Source organism: Lolium rigidum, chromosome 7 (assembly GCF_022539505.1).
Source record: "Lolium rigidum isolate FL_2022 chromosome 7, APGP_CSIRO_Lrig_0.1, whole genome shotgun sequence".
NCBI lineage: Eukaryota > Viridiplantae > Streptophyta > Magnoliopsida > Poales > Poaceae > Lolium > Lolium rigidum.
The window spans coordinates 65,279,689-65,302,380 of record NC_061514.1 but is presented as its reverse complement, the minus strand read 5'-3'; the positions used below and the strand labels follow the sequence as shown (position 1 = coordinate 65,302,380).

Sequence of the window (22,692 nt, the reverse complement as noted above, 5' to 3'; positions counted from 1 at the left end):
GATAGCTCAGTTAGAGCATCTCCAACAGAAGCTCTAAAATTTGTCGCTGTAAAACTTGTTTGCAGCGCGCTCGATCCGAATACAGCGCGTGGCGCCGACACGAGCTTCACCGGAGGCTCTATTTTACAGCGCAATCAAGAAGCCCAAAACCTGCCCTTCACCAGAGGCTGTAAAATAGAGCTCCACGAACAAATTTCTTCAACATACATACAACAAACAAGATCAAACAGGTCACAAATAAATCTAAAAAAATCAACTAAATTTATCAGTCGTCTCCTCTTTGCACCCATTCTTTTCTTTCCCATCCATTCTTCCTTCCATGCCGCCACACAACCGCTGAATTCCATTCCCGAGGACCGGAAACGAATCAATATCGCACTTAAATTAACCATCCGCCGAGACAAAATTGATCCCAGCAAGAAACAAATACTAAGTGAAGAAAAGCTGCAAGAACGACCGATTCAATTCCGTCAGGCCGGCCGCGTGGAGGAAAGCCAACCGTGAGGCAGCAGGTAGCAAGAACTAATGATTTGATCACGTCCGGCGGCCGCATCTCCGCCCCTCTCGACGCAGAGCTGGAACTCGCGAGCGTGTCGGCGTCGCCGCTCTCGACGCAGAGCTGGAGCTCGTCGCCGCCCGCGCCGCCGCCCTGGAGCTGGCCCGGAACGCGCCCTCCACGAGCGGGAGGAACACGACGTACGACGTCTCCTCCTCGCTGCCGCCGGCGGCCTTGGACTCGACGAGCAGGAACTGCGTCTCGTGCGGAACGTCGCCGCCCTTGTCCCCCATCCTCTGCGCCATCCACCACATCTTGAAGCGGAAGCACGCCATGAACCGCACGAGAGCGAGCGTACCTCATGGCGCCGAGGGAGACGACGTGGCGGGATGCCAGTCCGGCGAAGTCGGCGCCGAGGAAAAGACGCCGTCGACGGGGGCCCTCGCCGCTGCGGACGTCGCGGACACTGCGTCCGGCAAGCCGGAGATGCGGCCGCCGGCGGATCTTCTTGTCGTCGCAGCGCGGAGAAGCGAAGACATTTCAGAGCAGTTTTTTCGTGCGATGGAGAAGCCAGCTTACAGCGCGCGCTAGTCGGTGCGGCAGATATCGCTTTGGATAGCAAACTGCCGCGCGCACAAAAGTTTTTACAGCACGACTTATTTTACAGCGTCTGCCGGAGGACGCAAAAACGTGTTTGACACTGTATATTGACGGGTTTTTTAGCGCATGTCTAATTTACAGTCTTTGTTGGAGATGCTCTTAGAACCGCTAGGTTGAGGTGTAGATCTAAATAAACGCAAACATAGCAGCTGGAGATGCCGTGAGGTTGCGAAATGTGATCACGAGGAGGCTGATGGCGCGCCTCGTCATACCGGAACGAACCCGAGGAGAGGAAGATGGTCCATATGTTGCGACGTCGTGTCGTATACCGAGTACCGTGTATCGGTGTGTGCATTGGTCTGTTTTGTAGGTGAGGCAGTTAAGACATCAACTGTTTTTTTCGCAAAAAAAGAAGACATCAACTGTTTTTTCCCTAATATGCAGATATAATCAGAAGCAAATTAATGGGCAGACAGACACAAAAATCGAGCTGCTAGTAGAATTCTTCGAACAGTGTATCGAGTTATGTAAGACTGTCCTCCTGATGACCATTCCTCTCATTATCCGTGTGTTCAAATGCAGGCTCAAGTGGGCAAATGCAGCCTACAGATTTGTGACTATTTCTCTCATAATTCGTGATGAGCATCAAAGCAAAAGCGAGGAACCATTCAAAAGCGCCCATGATTGATATGCAGGCAGCAGGCGTGCTCCAAGCTCGATCATCTGCCGGCCGGCCATAAAACTGCTCAGCACCTGTTTGATTCCAAAGATTTTAGGGCTCCTTTGATTTATAAATTTTTTATAGCAATAGTGTGAGATTTGAATTCTATATTAAAAAATTCTTGCACAAGTTATTTGATTCATAGGACCATATCATATATAAACTAATCATACAGAAATCCTATAGTGCAAATTCTATAGAAAATAAATATTAGGACATGCCTCATAAAAATTTCTTTGCTACAATCAAACACATTTCATCCTTCTGTAAGATTAAACTAGACATGCCATCTCATTCATATGGTTTTCCTATCCTATGAATTAGTGGATGAGCTAGTAGCTCAGTGGCTAGAGCGCGGTAGCGTCTCTTGGCTGCCCCGAGTTCGAATCACGTGGGCGCAATATTTCACGTGGTTTAGCTCTGGTCCACACATACCTTCTACGTTAATACCGATGACTCGGGCTCTGCCTTGGAGGTCTTGTTTTTATCCTATGACTCAAATGTGCCCTTAAAATCACGGTAATAGGGAAAAAGCAGGAGTAGTACTAGCTCTGTTCATAAAAAAATATAGCAAGTTCATTTAAATTTAGATATATCTAGACACTATTTAGATTATAGATACATCCGAATATAGAGAAATCAAATATACTTATATGAATGGAGGGAATACATGTCATGGCATGTGAAATCCTACATGGATAAAGAACACAAGAATTTATCGCGGAAGTCATTTGGTTGCACCACCGGAAAAACACACAAAAAAATAGAGATTGAGTACATGTTATAGTTATCATAAACATATAGAAAAATTTCAGGAGGTCCAACCTCTTGCTAGAAATCTTATGAAATTTTAGTATAGTAAAGCAATCTATAATTTTTTTTGGAGCGTTCAATCATTTGAATCAAATGGTCTCTATAGAGTTCGCAAAAAAGGTCTCTGTAATTTTTTTCCAATAGATAAGATCCTATAAAAAAATCCTTTAAATCAAATAAGCTCTGTAAGTGAATTCGTTCTGGTTCTTGTTGATGTCGTTCTTCTTATTTTTGCGTAACAACGAGTTGTTTTGCACTCACATCTATAATTGACAGACAATATTTGTGTACAACTTCTCTTTGTTTTTTTGGGTGTAACGTACAGCTTCTCTTCACAAAACTGTTTTGTTGGTTGGAGCTTTCGTCGTCGGTGCCTCGGTGGACCGTGAAACGATTTGGACCGTAGAGGGCTACACATTCCCAGACCTACCCACGACTCCACGAGGACATACCCATGGAATTTGTGATCTGGGCCGTGCTGCTGGATAGCACCTTGCTCGGGCCGACAGGCCCAGAAAATCCCCTACATGGAAATGGGCCTAGCTATCCTTTGCTATGGACACTGAGCTCTGGAATTAGCAATGACTGTTTTATCTATAAAAAAAAACAATGACTGTTTTTTCCGTCCAAAAGTACAAAAACTGTTGTACGACGGTACGAGGAACTAGTTTTGTTCCTGAAAAGGGTTAAATAGTTTGAGAAAGTTCTACGAGGACGCACTACTATTTGGGAAGTCGATTCGCTAAACTGGTTATATCACGAGTTTTGCAAATTGAATCATGAATTTAGGATGGTGCTAAATTTTCCACAAAAATAAATTTAAAGGATACGTGGTGGGGAACATGCTTCATCGTAACAGTGTGATTGATATGTTGCAAAACCATAATTGGCAAAGCAATCCCTATACTACATGGTATTTGAACCGTCTGACACGCTATCAATCTTTTTTTACGTGCAAAATAAGAACTTTATTAATAGGATGAGTTACAAGGCGATCATAATCTAGATCCTGAATAATAGCTTTAGTCCAGAATCTAACGAAGTAGGTCTGCAATTTAAATTAATTTTCACTTTTATTGATTGGTGTGCCCTTCACTCTCTATTTCTCGCTCAATCTTCATAAGGACGCTCTCTGCAAGCATCGTGCATGCACTAGCCTTTGTCCATCGGCTAATCTCAATGCCTCGAAATAGAAACTTTCAACCACTTGTTGTCGTTCTCTGTTCCAACATGCTAACACTAGCACCGCTTATACCATCCACCGGAGTTTCCTCGCACTACTAGTGCATGTCCTGTGGAGCATCTAAAAGATATATAGTCACGGGAGAGTGAGCCTTCATTTGTGTCAATGCTAGTGGAATGGTGTTTCATTTGTGTTATGTCAACGACTTGCGTATTACCACGACGGAGCGCGAGGTCGAGATCTTAGCCTACCACGGCGGCGGGTGATTCAACCGTTGGGGGCTCTATTGCCGGTGCCCGAAGAAGGAGTCTGCCGCCGCCAATGGCGCACAATATTGAGGAAAACAAGTGTCGTCCGCACAACCAGATGCAGGCGGCGAGGGCAACCCTGAGGAGTACCCTGGCGTCTGCAAAGCCCCGGGCTAGTCGGTGAGCATTGCCATCGTGGCGGATAGTGAGTTCGGGAAGTTGTTGTCGGTATACGAATATAGAAACATCGTCGACCTCGTCCACAATGTAGGCGCCAACCCTACTCCAGCGGCAGCTGAAGAATAGGGCAGCCAAGGTGGAGGCCAAGGCGCCGCCGAGAAAGCCTACAACGGCTTGTCCTAGTCTTGGGAGGACCATGACGACGATGGTGCGGGCGACATCGGCGATCTGAACGCTACTCTGGACTTCAACCTGTTCGACCGCCCCGCCGCCCATAGATATGATTTAGATTTAGGTTTTTGAATTTCATTAAAAAATTCTATCTCGTGCCCTGGAAGAGAGTGAGATGAGTGTTCCAAGCATGTTGATTGGATAGCCACGTGTACTTCCGAAGTGCATTTTCGATCCTAGGTGCATATGCTCCCTTTACCCGAAAAAAAGAATTTTAAAGTATTTAAAAAATTAGAGAACATTTTAGCCCGTATATCTCCACATTCTATGTCATCACTTATACTTATAGTTTCATAGTAAAATGATAATTTTTGTGGCCACTGCAAAAAAGACAAACAAATACCTAGTAAATAGACTTATTTAACATTTTTTTTGTCTTATTTGCACAAGCCACACAACAACTCACTTTTTCCTGAAACGACTTCATAAACACGTCTGATGTTGTGATGTACCGCAACATTTTGTTTTTAGTTTCTTTTTATATTTTCTAATATGTTTAAAATGCATTATAAATAAAGCAAGCATATGCACTCTCAGGAGCAAAATCACTATCTCCCATGTCCTTCACTTTCACACAGACTTTGCAGATTGCAGATACGTACCGCGGGAAGGGAAGCTAGCTGCGTAGTCAGGGGACAGGGGTCCATTGCTCGGATCAGCGCACAGAGCCAGCCCATGTTGACCAAGCACGGCCCCACAGTCAGTCCCATGCGTCTCACGGACGTAGATCTGGGCATCTGGCCTTCCCGTAATCTCGTGACACAATCTGGAGAGGTCGTGTACGGTCTGTGCGTACTGCGTACCATCCGGCATGCGCGGCTGGACCCTTTGTACGGTCAGAGCTGGGAGAGTCCTCGTGGATCCCAGCCGAGCTTAAACCGTTTTACTCGCAAACCAAGCTGAACAATGTTAGCCAGCCGCGTTCCCTAAAGCGTCCCCAAACCGCACCGGATTAAACGTTTGGGGGACGTGTTTTATTCGTGCTGCGTTTGGGGGACGTCGCTCCCCAGCCGCGTCCCCCAAACGCCGCCCCCAAACATTAAAAATAATTTTTTTAACACATAAACTATTTATATCAAATGTAGCGTATGAAAAAAAATGTTTTCGAGGATTGTTTTCAAATTAAATTACAACAAACAATAAAACAAGTAATCAAATATAATAAAAAGGGCTAGATGATACATCAAGGTGCCACGGTATTTCCTTTGATCCTCCACAAATGCTCAACGAGATCAGCTTGAAGTTGCTCATGCACATTGCCGTCACGGATCTCTGCGTGCATGGCGAGAAAATCAGCAGAAATCTGTGCAGCAACTCATGATCAACCTCCGCGAGAGGGACTTGACACTCATAGGGACTAACATGTGACCTAACATGATTCTTGCGGTCATCCTCGATGATCATGTTGTGCATGATCACACAAGCCTCGCATCACCTCCCACATTTGGTCGTGAGACCAGCCTTAGAGCAGTGGTACCGAACAATGGCAAATTGTGCTTGAAGCACACCAAATGTCCGCTCGACATCCTTCCCGCAAGCCTCCCGTCGTGTGGCAAAGTGAGAATTCTTCGGACTCGATGGATTCGAGATTGTTTTGACAAAAGTGACCCATTTTGGATATATACCATCGGCTAGATAATAGCCTTTGGTATATTGGTGTTCATTGATATCATAGTTGCATGGTGGAGCATGACCTTCCACTAGTCTCGTCGAACACCGGAGACCGCCGCAACACGTTGATGTCATTGTGTGATCCCGCCATGCCAAAGAAAGAATGTCAAATCCACAGGTCATAATCCGCCACTGCCTTCAAGCACCACACCGCAATATCCATGACACCCTTTGTATATACCTTGCCAAGCAAACGGGCAGCTTCTTCCATGCCCGAGTGCATGCAATCGATGCTTCCAAGCATTCCGAGAAATCCTCTCGGCAGCATTTTGTGCCATGATCCTTGCAGCCTCTTCCTCGCTTGGCCCTCTCAAGTAGTATTTGCCAAACTTTTCCACCACAGCTCGGCAAAACTTGTAAATGCACTCAATGGTAGTAGACTCACTCATGCGAAGGTAGTTGTCCTGTGTATCGGCAGGTGCTCCGTATGCAAGCATCCTCATGGCGGCGGTGCACTTCTGAATGGATGAGAACCCGTGAACGCCTACAGCGTCGACCTTGAGCTTGAAGTAGGGGTCGAACTCTCGAACGCCGTGGAGGATATTCATGAACAGGCCCTTGCTCATCCTGTACCGGCGCCGAAAATTGTCGGCATGTGTTGCCCCGTCGGCGAAGTAGTCGTTGTGCAGCGATGGCATGCCCCTCCATCCTCTCGCCGGGCTTCGACTTCCTTCTTCCCGGCCTTGATCCTCCGCGGCGCGGCCTCTTCCTCTTCTCCGCCTCGGCGTCAAGCATGTCCCGACTCCCGGAGGGACGCGATGATCGAGCAAATGCTCCCGCAGGTCGTCGTCGAACGCTTGCTCGTCCTCCAGCGAGCAGGGCAACCATCTCATCGTCGCTCGTCCATGGCTAAAGCAAAATCAATGGTTAAAATTGCGCCGAGGCAGACGACGCAACAAACAGCGACCAATCGCGCCTACTCCGGCAAGTCGTCGAGCACCTTCCGTGCGCGGAGGTGGGACGGATTTGACGCGCGCGTTCCGGGACGCGCGCGGCGACGCGGCGGCGGTGGCACGACCGGCGGGAGCCCCGACCGCGACAAAGGTGCCGACTCGCAGCCCGGATCGTACGCCCAAACGGCCGAGAAATCCGGCAGCGGCGGCGGGGTGGGAGGCGCGGGAAGGAAGGAGCGACGAGAAAAGAGGCGCGAACCAACGGTTTATGCAAATAGTCGCCGACATGTGGGAGCCCGCTCGCTGTTCAGTGTCCGGCGTCCCCGAGCGTCCCCTGTGGGACGGGGACGGGCTCGGGGCGCCGGACACCGTATCGGGCCGCGCCGGACAAAAATGGGCTTTGGGAGACGCGGCTGGAACATTTTTTTATCCGGCGCGCCCCAAATCACTTTGAGGGACGCTTTGGGGACACGACTGGAGATGCTCTTAAGTTGTTAACGCCCGACACCTCCAAACCTCAGCGTCGGTCCGGTCTTCAGTTCAAGTTTGACAGTTTCAGTTATCGCATCTTGATATAGTTTCAGTCAAGGTGTCAGCGGTGGAGTGTCCCCGTAGATGTATCCAGTACCCAGTCCATACTGACGCCGACAGCCGACGGCACACGGCAGCGCACCGTCCCTTCAGTTCCCTCTACTCAAAAACCTGCACGCGCTACTCCACTCTGCCTGCCTCTATAGCGAGAACACCAGCGAGTGAGCAGCTACGGACAAGCCACGCACTCCGCACCTACACGAACACCGGGAGGAGGAGGGAGACTCCAATGTCCAATCCACGGATGACAGATCGAAGGCAGTCCGACTCGCCGCCGTCCAAGCTCCCCCGCCTCTCCGGCGCCGATGGCTATGACGGTAGGGGGTGTCTTGCTTCGTTTTCCTCCGCTCGGCCTCGAGCCAGGGATTAGTTACTGATGATCCGTGTTGTTCTTGTGTATGCGTATGTAGGGGCGGTGACCGTGGCAGCCCCCGCGACGGCGCCGCTGGTTCTTGGGCTGGGTCTCGGCGTGGGCGGCAGCCGCAGCGACAGCAGCGGGAGCGACGGGGAGGCGACGCCGCCGGCGGTGAGGCGGCCGGTGGCGGCGGCGCTGACGTTCATGCAGCGGCAGGAGCTGGAGCACCAGGTGCTCATCTACCGCTACTTCGTGGCCAGCGCCCCCGTGCCCGTCAACCTCGTGCTCCCCATCTGGAAGAGCGTCGCCGCCTCCTCCTCCGCCCCGCAGAGGTTCCCGTCACGTACGTGCCGCCCGCGCATTCTTCTCCTGTTCTTCATATATAGCTTGATCTCTTCTCCAGTCTGTTTGGTCCTTTTGTCCCATTCTTCGTGCCAACGTTGATCGTCTGATATTTGAGCGTGCAGTGGCGGGTCTGGGGAGGCTGTGCTTCGACCACAGGAGCAGCATGGAGCCGGAGCCGGACCGCTGCCGGCGCACGGACGGGAAGAAGTGGCGGTGCTCGCACGGCGTGGTGCCGGGGAGCAAGTACTGCGAGCGGCACGTCCATCGGGGCCGCGGCCGTTCAAGAAAGCTTGTGGAAGCGGCAGCGGCCACCTCGGCCGTCCCCATCCGCGCGATGCACGCCGCCGACGCGCAGGCCGGCAGCACCAACGCGCACGCGCCGCCACAGCCGCCGCAGCAGCAGCGCCTCGGCTTCGCCTCCCCCGCCGGCGTCTTCCTCGCCCACGGCACCGCCCGTGCCACCTGATGTCCGCATTCCTCGTAGTGGTAGCTCGCTATGGATCGTCTGCCCGTTCGTTAGGATTTTTAGGAGTAGTACCGGAGGAACTGGAACTGAAAATCTCCGAGGATTATGCTGTCTGTAATCTTTTATTTGCACCTTGACCACGCCTCGGTGTTCGCGGCTCGTCAAAGCTCGACGGCATGCGTAGGCTCTGCCTTGTTTACTGCCACTCCTGCAACTCTGTTTGTGCCTGCGCGCAGCAGCGACACAGACACACTGACATGGCTGAATTGTTTTTGTGTTTGTGGTGGGAGGCGCGCTTGGGTGCGGGGCGGTGGTATGGGCGGGAGGGGGGCCTGGCCTGGGTACTGGTTTCTGGGGTGGAGGGCCTGCTGCACGACCGGTCAGATGCTTGCTGGGCACAGAGACAGAGGGCGGCTGGACGCTGGACCCGTCCGTGGTGCAGAGTGGCCCGGTCGACGACCAGCGCCGCAGCGCAGCGGCAAACGAAATGATTTTTACAAAAATTAAGAGCAAATTATCATAAACCATGTCACGTACTCGGGGTATATGGCAATTACATTGGTCACTTGGCTTTGAACTCAAAACATATTCATATATAATACTGTATGGCATATATTGTAAATCAAAAAAAAATTAATAAAGAATGTTTTATTACTTAAAAAATTTAAGCATTATATCTACTATTTACATAGCTAAGATGTGCACAACCATCCAAGGTACCACAACAAGAAAATAGCAAAAAGTCAATACGATTCGAAGGATAACAGCCATGGGGAGCCGCAATCCAACAACTATGTAGTGATACATGTTGGGTAATAAAAAAAATCGCCATATCTTCAAACCGTGTAGATACCTTTCTAAAGAGGTCGCGATTCTTTGTGGGCTGAAGCGACGATCATGAACGGAGCAAAGTTGTACACCGGTAGATGACCTATATAAGAGAAGAATTTATAACATTAAAAACTTTGTCATTCCTACATAACCCAAGCGACTATAAGACGGTAATCGCTCACACCCTCATAAGTAACTTGAACCTAGAATCCATCCCATTTAGCCAATTGTTAAAATTATTCGCAATGCTTCGCAGTGGATCTAAGGTAGAACGTATCTCAATGATTGACCATATAGACCTAACGAACTTACACTCGAAGAAAAGGTGTTTTATTATCTCTTCGTCGTGACAAAAAAAACATTATGTACATCCATGCCAGTTGCGTTTTGCAAGGTTATCTTTAGTAAGAATAACAACACGACAAAGATACCATTGAAAACAAAGGTTTTCAATGGTATCTTCATCTTACAAATGGATTTATTATTAAGTACCGGTTGAATAAGTTCGATTAACGCTTTATACATAGACCCGTCCTAAAAAAACACCATTCTTGGTAAGTCCTCGTCGGGAATTCATCGGACACATGTATCAACTGGAGTGAAGTTAACCGTTGTAGAAATTCATTCCAAGATGCCAACCTGGGTTCAATAAGATCACGCCTAAACTTCATAGATGGTGGAGATGTTTCCATTCACATTTGCTAAGTTTTCACCTTTATGAGTTATACTATTGAACAAAAATGGATATTGTTCGCGAAGGGTGGTTGTTTCCAACCATTTATCCTCCGAGAACCTTATCTCCGGCCCATCCTTGATGGAGAAAGATCCATATGGGACAAAATGATTCTTAGTCGTAATAATACCATCCAAAAAAATGAGAACTATAGGTTTCCATATAACGGAATTCGCTTTTGAGCCCATATACTTTCTCCGCAACAACTTTTGCCATACGCCGCCCTCGATTAACAACCTATCCAGCCATTTTCCAAGCAAGGATCTGTATTAAACCTATAGATCATGGACACCAAGTTCCCCTTTAGGACCACAAATAACACTCCATTTAGTTAAGAGGTATTTTTTTCACTATCTTCTTGCCACAAGAATCTGGTCAGAAATGGTCCAATCTATGCAAAAAAAAAAAGGCAACATGAAGAAAGAAATCATATACGGTATCATATTTGTGAGTACTGAATTTATGAGGACTAATCTTACTAAAAGGACGAGATGTCGCCTAGAGGGGGGTGAATAGGCGTTTGAAAAAATCTTATGAATTTGGCTTGTAAGAATGCGAAATTAAACTAATGTTTATTTTGCGAGCACAAAACCTAAATATGCTAGGCTCAACTAAGTGCAACAACAATAACTAGAGCTAAGCAAGATAAGCACAAGATATATAAGAACAACAAGTGATAGCATGATATATGAACTTCAAGCTTGATGGCTATCACAAAAGAAAGCAAACTCGGGTATAGAAATAACCGAGGCACACGGAGACGAAGATGTATTCTCGTGTTCCCTTCCTTGGGAGGAAGATATGTCACATTTGGAGAGGTGTTGGATCCCACGAAGGATTTCACAAGCGCCACGAAGGCTCACCTTCTTCTCCGAGCCAATTCCACGAAGGATAATAGCCCTTTCGTTATGGCTAGATTTTCCTCCACTCCAGAGATGGCAAGCTCCAAAACCACTTCACAAGCTCCACGAAGGAGAACCCGGGCCTCTTCACAATCTTCCACGAAGAGGTCACCAACACACCAACCGAGCCAACTAGGAGGTCACCCTCCAAGAGTAACAAGCTCACGGTCTCTCACTCGAACAAATCGTGGTGGAGAGCTCAACACTATGAAATGATGCAAAGCAAGAACACCAAAAGTGTTCAAATCCTTCAAACTCAAATCCCACCAAAGCAAAAATGCTAGGATGGGGATTAGAGAGGAAGAACTATGGAGGAAATCAACAAATGACTCCAAGATCTAGATCCCAAGAGTTTCCCTCACTTAGAGGAGGAATGGACTGGAGGAGGTTGTAGATCTAGACCTCCTCTTTCAAAACCCCCAAGAATATGCAAGAATCATAGGAGGGAAGGGAGAGGAAGCAAACTCAAGAGGTTTAAGAATGGTGGTCAAACACGTGCTCAAGAACCCTAGAAAACTGTTGGGGAAGAAGCCCCTTTTATAACCAGAAGAAATATGACCGTTTGGGGCAAATCTAAGTGTTTAGGGCATCCTAGCGGGAGGGCTGGCACGGCGGCTGTGGCACCGGGCAGCCTGGTGGGAGAGCCGGTCACGCCGGGCCAGCCCGGCAGAAACCGGGCGAGACACCAGGCGGGCACTGAGTGCCCCCTGGATTGAGTCTGGTTGGCACCGGTGTTGGATCCGGCATGTGCCGGGCCAGCCGGCGAGCCATCCGGCGCCATCGGGCGTGGTGCCAGGTGGGCCGGTGGGGCGGCCGGTCGACCAGGAGCCTCGCCAACAGGAAAACATGTTTACAAAAACAGTGATATCTTTTGCGTCCGGACTCCGATTTCGATGCCCTACAACTTTATGCGTAGAAACATCATTGTCCACCCAGGGAGTAAAAACCACAAGATGAATGTTTTTACATATCTATAAAAGAGATACCGGTAAAACCTCCAAACTCGAAAACTCAAGAGAAGATGCATATGGATTCCATTTTCGATGAACTTGGGCTTGTTGTAAAGCTAGCAACAAGCTCAAGAATCTCACACAGAGAAACACAAAGAAGAAACAAGAATAAGGATATGAAAAACACATGTAAAGGATTGAGCTCCGTAAGACGATGTGATCAAGTTACCCAACCGAAAGCCCCTCTTGATAGTGCAGCTATCTATTCTATAAACCGGTCTCCCAACAACCACCTTGAGACCGGTAAAAGGAAAACCTAGCAAGGCCATACATTTTCATTGTGCATCTCGCTTGATCTTGATGATGATGCTTCATGCTTCATTCAAGCCGGAAAACCTCACTAGATCATTATTGCTTCGTGAAGACACACATAATTTGCTCCCCCATACACCACTATGGGTTAGCTTCATTAAGCACATCTTCACATGTCCATTATCACCAAATGGACGGCAAAGCTTCAAGCATATGATCCTTTTGAGATGCTCATCTTGAACTTGGCCAACTCAACCTTGATGATGATCACCACTTGATCGCATTCTCTCATGGGCTATATTAAATCTCACTTTTGATGCATGCCCATGTAAAGATACCTAGCCGACATATACAACACAAAGGCACACATATGATGGGTTAGTTCATAAAGCATAATTCACAAAGCTTCATGTTTTGACCAAACTTGAATCTTTTCCTCACTCTTCGTATTGGTCAACCTTGTATCTTCTCATGCTCTATCATACTTTCTTGAGGTGTATAGAGATAGTCAACCATAGATCAATTCATGAGACTATCATGACACCGAATTAGAGCCATATCATGCACTCAAGATCATAATCATTCATTGCTTAACACATAAGCTATAGCATGGCTAATGTTGAGTTCCACATAAGAACTCCATCTTCATTTCTTCTTCTTGATCATATCACATATATGTCTTTAAATCGATGATCTCAATGCCAATACTCAAGGTATATCTTTACCTTCATGGCATCCATACTTGAATCCAACACATGGACTACAAGTAGTACTTGTGAAATGTTCCTTCATATAAACTCAATGAAAACATTAGTCCATAGGAGTTGTAATTAATTACCAAACCCACACATAGAGGTAATGTAAACTTACACTTACACTTAGAGAAAGTAATTTTACTTTCCAATTACTAAGGCGCTTCTGCGGTCTTTCCTTGACAATTTTCATAGCAACTAGTAAAAGTTACTAAAAGTTAAGATTATCATTTTCCATAGAAAATAGTGCACATAACGGTAGGTGATGCAAAATAATTTCATATTTAAAAACTATTTATCACATTGTTTGATAAAAACAAATCCAGGTGGAAATCATCGACATAATTAGCATTGCTTACAAATGTATTGAATTATTCCACCTCTCGTAGGTACATTGCATGTATACCTGTTGGAGATATGCCCAAGAGGCAATAATAAATGGTTATTATATATCTTTGTGTTTATGATAATGTTTATATACCATGCTATAATTGTATTAACCGAAACATTGATACATGTGTGATATGTAAACAACAAAGAGTCCCTAGTAAGCTTCTTAACTAGCTTGTTGATTAATAGATGATTAGTTTCATAATCATGAACATTGGATGTTATTAATAACAAGGTTATATCATTATATGAATGATGTAATGGACACACCCAATTAAGCGTAGCATAAGATCATGTCATTAAGTTATTTGCTATAAGCTTTCGATACATAGTTACCTAGTCCTTATGACCATGAGATCATGTAAATCACTTATACTTGGAAAGGTACTTTGATTACATCAAACGCCACTCCGTAAATGGGTGGTTATAAAGGTGGGATTAAGTATCCGGAAAGTATGAGTTGAGGCATATGGATCAACGAGTGGGATTTGTCCATCCCGATGACGGATAGATATACTCCGGGCCCTCTCGGTGGAATGTCGTCTAATGTCTTGCAAGCATATGAATAAGTTCATAAGAGACCACATACCACGGTACGAGTAAAGAGTACTTGTCGGGAGACGAGGTTGAACAAGGTATAGAGTGATATCGATGATCAAACCTCGGACAAGTAAAATATCGCGTGACAAAGGGAATTGGTATCGTATGTGAATGGTTCATTCGATCACTAAGTCATCGTTGAATATGTGGGAGCCATTATGGATCTCCAGATCCCGCTATTGGTTATTGGTCGGAGAGAGTTCTCAACCATGTCTACATAGTTCACGAACCGTAGGGTGACACACTTAAGGTTTGATGTCGTTTAAAGTAGATATGGAATAAGGAATGGAGTTCGAAGTTTTGTTCGGAGTCTCGGATGGGATCCAGGACATCACGAGGAGGTCCGGAATGGTCCAGAGAATAAGATTCATATATAGGAAGTCATATTCCAAGTTTGGAAATGATCCGGTGCATTTATGGCAGGTTCTAGAAGGTTCTAGAAAAGTCCGGATGAAATCACCATCGAAAGTGGAGTCCCGGAGGGACTCCACCTTGCATGACCAGCCAACCCTAAAGGGAAAGAGTCCAAGGTGGACTCCCCAAAGGGTGGCCGGCCAACCCCCCAAGGAAGGGGTGGGAGTCCCACCTTGAGTGGGATTTCCCCCTTGGGTAGGTTTTGTCCCTATGGAAGGTTTTGGTTTCGGGTCTTATTCGAAGACTTGGATACCAACACTTGGGGATTTCCACCTATATAATGAGGAGGAGAGGGAGGGGGCAGCCCACTCTTGGCCGCACCACCTAGGGCTGCCCATGGCCGGCGCCCTAGCCACCCCCTCTCCCAAACCCTAGCCTCTCCTCCTCCACCACTTCTCCCGCATACGCTTAGGCGAAGCCCTGCCGGAGTTCTCCGCCACCACCGCCACCACGCCGTCGTGCTGTCGGGATTCCGAGGAGGATCTACTACTTCCGCTGCCCGCTGGAACGGGGAGAAGGACGTCGTCTTCATCAACACCGAACGTGTGACCGAGTACGGAGGTGCTGCCCGATTGTGGCACCGTGATCAAGATCTTCTACGCGCTTTTGCAAGCGGCAAGTGATCGTCTACCGCAGCAATAAGAGCCTACTCTTATAGGCTTTGGAAATCTTCAAGGGTGAGTCTCGATCATCCCCTCGTTGCTCCCGTCTTCTAGATTGCATCTTGGCTTGGATTGCGTTCTCGCGGTAGGAAAATTTTTGTTTTCTATGCTACGTTTTCCTACAGTGGTATCAGAGCCGTATCTATGCATAGATGGTTGCACGAGTAGAACACAATGGTTTTGTGGGCGTTGATTCTTATGTTGTTTTTAGTTTGAGTACTTTGCATCTTTGTGGCATAGTGGGATGAAGCGGCTCGGGCTAACTTTACATGACCGCGTTCATGAGATTTGCTCCACGCTCGACATGCAACTTGTATTGCATAAGTGGCTTTGCGGGTGTCTCGTCTCTCCTACTATAGTGAAGATTCAATTTACTCTTCTATTGACAACACTAGTATCACCGTTGTGGTTCATGTTCGTAGGTAGATTAGATCTTACTCGAAAACCCTAAACCACGTAAAATATGCAAACCAAATTAGAGACGTCTAACTTGTTTTTGCAGGGTTTGGTGATGTGATATGGCCATTATGTGATGATGAATATGTATGAGATGATCATTATTGTATTGTGGCAACCGGCAGGAGCCTTATGGTTGTCTTTAAATTTCATGTTGAGTAGTATTTCAAAGTAGTTGTAATAGTTGCTACATGAGGTGAACAACCATGAAGACGGCGCAATGGACCTTGACGCTACGCCGACGATGATGGAGATCATGCCCATTGATGATGGAGATCATGTCCGTGCTTTGGAGATGAAGATCGAAGGCGCAAAGACTAAAGGGCCATATCATATCACATATGAATTGCATGTGATGTTAATCCTTTATGTATCTTATTTTGCTTAGATCACGACGGTAGCATTATAAGATGATCCCTCACATTAATATCAAGATAATAAAGTGTTCTCCCCTCGTATGCACCGTTGATATAGTTCGTCGTTTCGAAGCATCTCGTGATGATCGGATGTGATAGACTCAACGTTCACATACAACGGGTGTAAGCCATGTTGCACACGCGGAATACTTGGGTTTGCTTGACGAGCCTAGCATGTACGGACATGGCCTCGGGACAACGGAAACCGAAAGGTTGAACACGAGTCATATGGATGATATGATCAACATGTTGATGTTCACCATTGAAGCTACATCATCTCACGTGATGATCGGTTTTGGTGTAGTGGATATGGATCGTGTACAACTTAACAACTATGAGGGATGTTGTATTAAGTGGGAGTTCATTAGTAATTAGATTAAAACATGAACTAATTATCATAAACATAGTCTGAGTAGTATTTTGAATTAATTTGTAGTATTGGCATCCGTTTTTCTACCAAGCGTTAGTCTTGTAATTGAGATTGAAATACTGTTAAGTCTGACAATTAACTTTACGGACTGGAACCGTATTGTTAAAAAATCAAGAAATAATTAAGTCCTATTGCAAACTTTTAGTAAACCTCACATTGTTGATTCAAAGAGCTATGGTTTCAATTAGTACCTACAATTATCTTGTCTCCGTGAAACTTGATGTTCAAATTTGTTTGAAAAGTAAGGAGCTGAAAAGTTTTGTTTTCGTAAAGAAGCGAGGTATGAGATATATGCGATATCTAAGACCTTACTGCAAGATGATAGAATATAATCTAGTGAGACTACACAAACTCATAAGTTTTATGGGAATGTACGAAGGTTGAAGACGCCAGGCGTCCCAATCCTCCAACTATTGGGGCACTAACAATATTCGCATATCCATGAAGTGATCTTCCTTAGTATGCATCGTTGCTAAGACTCGTCGTTTCGAAGCATCTCGTGATGATCGGGTGTCATAGATTCCACGAGTGCATACAATGGGTGCAAGCCAGATTTGCACATGCAAATACTAAGGTTAAACTTTACGAGCCTAGTATGTACAGACATGGTCTCGGAAAGTCTTCATGATATGATGGATAAAATTATGAGTGAAATTGTTCATCATATTACAAAGTTACTAATAGTGAAATCAGGAACACTTGTCATATGATGATCAACTTCAGAACCTCAAGGTTATTGGTATTTGACCAACAAACCTAGAAGTTATTAAAGATGAAGTATTTTCTGAATAATGAGGAAAGCTAAAAGAGAAACTACAAAAGATATTTTGGCAGAAAGAAAAGAAAAGACTAGAAAGTCTAGCTCAGGTGTATATAAATGATATACATATTATGGTTGTATTCCTAGTTAGGTCACACAATGAAATTCTTGGGTATTAGTACCATATTGGTTGGTATGAAGTGTCATACAAAACAACACAATACAAGAATACAATGGCCTAAGTGACTGACAAGGAATATGATAGGAATGCACGTCTGGAACAAAAGTAAAGTGTTATTATGTTCGTCGTTGGCATTCTATCTAGCCCTTAGAATTTATAATAAAGAACTTAATAATTGTTATTTTGCTCTGGTCAAATTAAAACAATGAGTTGTTCATATTATGACATTAATCCATGTACGATGGATAATTTATTATAAATCTTAATGGTGAAACACACATACATAACACTGACGCTAAAATGCCATAAGGCAAATGATTTGAATTTCACTTATGTGTGGAACCGCCATTTAGGTCATTTTAGAGAAGAACGCATGAAGGAACTCCATGCAAATGGACTTTTGGAGTCATTTGATTTTTGAATCGTTTGGCGCTTGCAAATCTTTTCTAAAAAGAGAATGACTAAAATACCGTTCATAGGCCAAGGATTGAACGGGCAACTAACTTAGTGGAAAAATACATAATGATGTATGTGGTTCACTAGACATAGTTGTGTGCGGGAGATTCTTCTACTTCATGAAAACTTCCAACAATGAATTGAGTATATATATGTGGATATATTCAATAAGGAAGAAGTTTGAAACATTTGAATGGATTAAAATAAATTTCAGCATGAAGTGGAAATCATCGTAATAGAAAAATCAAATATCTATGATTGGATCATGGTGGAAATATTTGAATTACGAGTTTTAGCGAACATCTAAGAGAGTTATGAAATTGTTCTACAACTCACATTTCTTGGAGTATCATAGTGATGATGGAGTATCCGAGAGATGTATCCAAACCTTGTTGGATCAATGATGAGATAAAATATTGAATGCCATTATATTTTTGTGGATTATGCTTTAGAGACTACCGCTTTTACACTAAATAGAGCATCATCATGATCCGTTGAAATGACACCATACGAGTTATGGCATGGGTATGAACCCTAATAGTCTTTTTCTTAAATTTTGGTATGCATAGCATAAGTAAGTGAGTTTACAACCAAAATCGGATGAATGTCTTTGTTGGTTATCCTAGAGAATTGATTGGGAATTCTTTCCACTATGAAGTAAAAGACAAAAGTGTTTGTTAATGTTACTTGCTTATTTCCAAGAAATTGTTTTCTAGCGAAGTATTTGAGTGGGAGGATAATAGAACTTGATAAGGTTTATGAACCTGAGCATAATGATCAGAGTAGCGCAGCATCGGAATTGGTTCCGAAAGCGGCCACGACGATCATGGCTCCCATGACTACAAAGTGTTTTAAGCCATGGAGATCGAAGTACATATTGAACCTTGTAGGTATGGTTTACTTTGTGATCAAATAAATGATTTGTGAACAAAGGATTGATTTTGAACAATGATAAACCAACTACAAACAAAGAAGTTATGATGGGCCCTGACTCCGTTAAAATGGCTATGCGCCATAAAATCCAAGATAGGTGAATACTTTTTGAAAGTAAATGAATCTATGAATTTGATGGACTTGGATGAAATATCCTTAAATAAGCATGACTTGTCGAAAAGTTGTTTACGACAAAGTTCAAAGAGTTGACTACGATAAGATTAGATCTTCCGTAGCAATGCTTATGGTCTATGTGGATTATTCTAGTAATCGCTACATATTTCTTTATGAGATATGTTAGTAGGATGGCAAAATATATTACTTAATAGAAGTGTATATTAAAGGTGTATACAAGATACAACCTAGATTTTTGCTAGTCCGTAGAATGTTAGATAGGAATACGAACTTCAATTGGATGAAGTGAGTATTACGGAGTTGGAATCTTCACCGGATGAAATAGTCAAAGAGTTTTGATTTCATCAGAAACGATGAAGGTGCTTGCATTTGCAAGAAATTAAGTGGGAGCGCTGAGACATATTTGTAATACTTTATGTAGCTGACATATCGTTGATTATAAATAGTGTAATTATATAATTGATTAAAAAGGTTTCATTGAGAATTAACTTCAATGAAAGAATATGGACTGAAACATATTTAATGTCAAGATCTATGAAGATAGATTGAAACACATAATAAGTTTAAGTCAAAGTACATAGAAAGGATATTGAAGTAGTTCAATATTAAGAAAATGTTCTTGTCATGTGAAGTTTTAACAAGACTTGAGTGTATCTGACACTCAATGAGTAAAAACACATGAGTGATTTTAAATCACAATTAATATGTACACAATCAGATGTCCTGAGCTCTAAAAGTTAGGAGCATATACCAGAATGATTCATGTGATGATCATTGACAAACAGTAAGAATATCCATGTGTGCTTTAGAAGGACCAAGGATATATATATAGTTTTATATGGGTAATGACAAACAAAATCGTTGTAAAGTGTTGCACCGATATTAGTTTGGTCATATATAAAAATAAATTTCAATCTCAATTAGGCTAAGTGTTATTAAAAAGGTAGCACAATGTTAGATTTAGAAGAGTTCTAAATATTGTGACGGATTCTACAAAAGAAGGCAAAGTATGTCATTGTTTTGACAATGATTGAGGATGTTGAGTCAAGAAGTTCTTTGAGAACTTGGTGTAGTTCCGATAGTGTCAGAACTTTGAAGCTATATTGTGTGTGACAATATTAGTGACATATTTCAGACCGCGGAATTAAGGTTCCACCAGAAGACCAAACATATTTAATGCCGATTCATTTGGAAAATGAGTGATGCGTGAAGACGCAAATGAATTGCAAAATACATACGTTTCTGAGTGTGTCAGAACCGTTGACTAAAACCTCTCCCGTGAACAAAACATGATAAAGCACCAGAAGGCCAAGGTGTTATATCTTTACATATGTAAACTAGATTATTGACTCTAGTGCAAGTGGGAGACTGTTGGAGATATGCCCAAGAGGCAATAATAAATGGTTATTATATATCTTTGTGTTTATGATAATGTTTATATACCATGCTATAATTGTATTAACCGAAACATTGATACATGTGTGATATGTAAACAACAAAGAGTCCCTAGTAAGCCTCTTAACTAGCTTGTTGATTAATAGATGATTAGTTTCATAATCATGAACATTGGATGTTATTAATAACAAGGTTATATCATTATATGAATGATGTAATGGACACACCCAATTAAGCGTAGCATAAGATCACGTCATTAAGTTATTTGCTATAAGCTTTCGATACATAGTTACCTAGTCCTTATGACCATGAGATCATGTAAATCACTTATACTGGAAAGGTACTTTGATTACATCAAACGCCACTCCGTAAATGGGTGGTTATAAAGGTGGGATTAAGTATCCGGAAAGTATGAGTTGAGGCATATGGATCAACAGTGGGATTTGTCCATCCCGATGACGGATAGATATACTCTGGGCCCTCTCGGTGGAATGTCGTCTAATGTCTTGCAAGCATATGAATAAGTTCATAAGAGACCACATACCACGGTACGAGTAAAGAGTACTTGTCAGGAGACGAGGTTGAACAAGGCATAGAGTGATACCGATGATCAAACCTCGGACAAGTAAAATATCGCGTGACAAAGGGAATTGGTATCGTATGTGAATGGTTCATTCGATCACTAAGTCATCGTTGAATATGTGGGAGCCATTATGGATCTCCAGATCCCGCTATTGGTTATTGGTCGGAGAGAGGTCTCAACCATGTCTACATAGTTCACGAACCGTAGGGTGACACACTTAAGGTTTGATGTCGTTTAAAGTAGATATGGAATAAGGAATGGAGTTCGAAGTTTTGTTCGGAGTCTCGGATGGGATCCAGGACATCACGAGGAGGTCCGGAATGGTCCGGAGAATAAGATTCATATATATGAAGTCATATTCCAAGTTTGGAAATGATCCGGTGCATTTATGGCAGGTTCTAGAAGGTTCTAGAAAAGTCCGGATGAAATCACCATCGAAAGTGGAGTCCCGGAGGGACTCCACCTTGCATGACCAGCCAACCCTAAAGGGAAGGAGTCCAAGGTGGACTCCCAAAGGGTGGCCGGCCAACCCCCCAAGGAAGGGGTGGGAGTCCCACCTTGAGTGGGATTTCCCCCTTGGGTAGGTTTTGTCCCTATGGAAGGTTTTGGTTTCGGGTCTTATTCGAAGACTTGGATACCAACACTTGGGGATTTCCACCTATATAATGAGGAGAAGAGGGAGGGGCTGCCCACTCTTGGCCGCACCACCTAGGGCTGCCCATGGCCGGCGCCCTAGCCACCCCCTCTCCCAAACCCTAGCCTCTCCTCCTCCACCACTTCTCCCGCATACGCTTAGGCGAAGCCCTGCCGGAGTTCTCCACCATCACCGCCACCACGCCGTCGTGCTGTCGGGATTCCGAGGAGGATCTACTACTTCCGCTGCCCGCTGGAACGGGGAGAAGGACGTCGTCTTCATCAACACCGAACGTGTGACCGAGTACGGAGGTGCTGCCCGATTGTGGCACCGTGATCAAGATCTTCTACGCGCTTTTGCAAGCGGCAAGTGATCGTCTACCGCAGCAATAAGAGCCTACTCTTATAGGCTTTGGAAATCTTCAAGGGTGAGTCTCGATCATCCCCTCGTTGCTCCCGTCTTCTAGATTGCATCTTGGCTTGGATTGCGTTCTCGCGGTAGGAAATTTTTTGTTTTCTATGCTACGTTTTCCTACAATACCTACTAGGTACGAGAAAATAATTTGTACCAAACTTTTTGAGTAGTTGATCGCACTTAGTTTTGGATTAATTTGGGCAAATGTCCAAAAACTCATTTACATGTTGGAACGCCTACTATAGCTGACGTGTGGGTTGTGTCTAATTGATGTGGGTAGAATATGGGCGTCTTTGATTTATAGGATTTGTAAAAGAATTATGTAGGATTTAGATCCTCTAGGAATTTTCCTATACAAGTTGTTTGATTCATAGGAACACAATCTATAGGAACTAATCCTATATAAATCTTATAGTGTAAAGTCCTATAGAAAAAAAAAATTGGTCATACCTCATGGAAAAATTCCTTCACCACAATCAAACACACTCCATCTACCCATAGGATTCACATAGGCATGGCATCTCAATCCTATGATTTTCCTATTTATATGTTTTTCCTAT

The 22,692-nt window shown here is 44.3% G+C and overlaps 1 protein-coding gene across 1 annotated transcript; it reads left to right on the top strand.

Annotated features, from left to right (window-relative positions):
* The first annotated feature begins 7,871 nt into the window (after positions 1-7,871).
* Positions 7,872-8,793, top strand: LOC124671465 (growth-regulating factor 12-like). Its single transcript, XM_047207832.1, has 3 exons — positions 7,872-7,944; positions 8,038-8,325; positions 8,450-8,793. Exons 1-3 carry the CDS (start codon positions 7,872-7,874, stop codon positions 8,791-8,793), a joined length of 705 nt encoding a protein of 234 aa, XP_047063788.1.
* Positions 8,794-22,692: the final 13,899 nt, after the last annotated feature.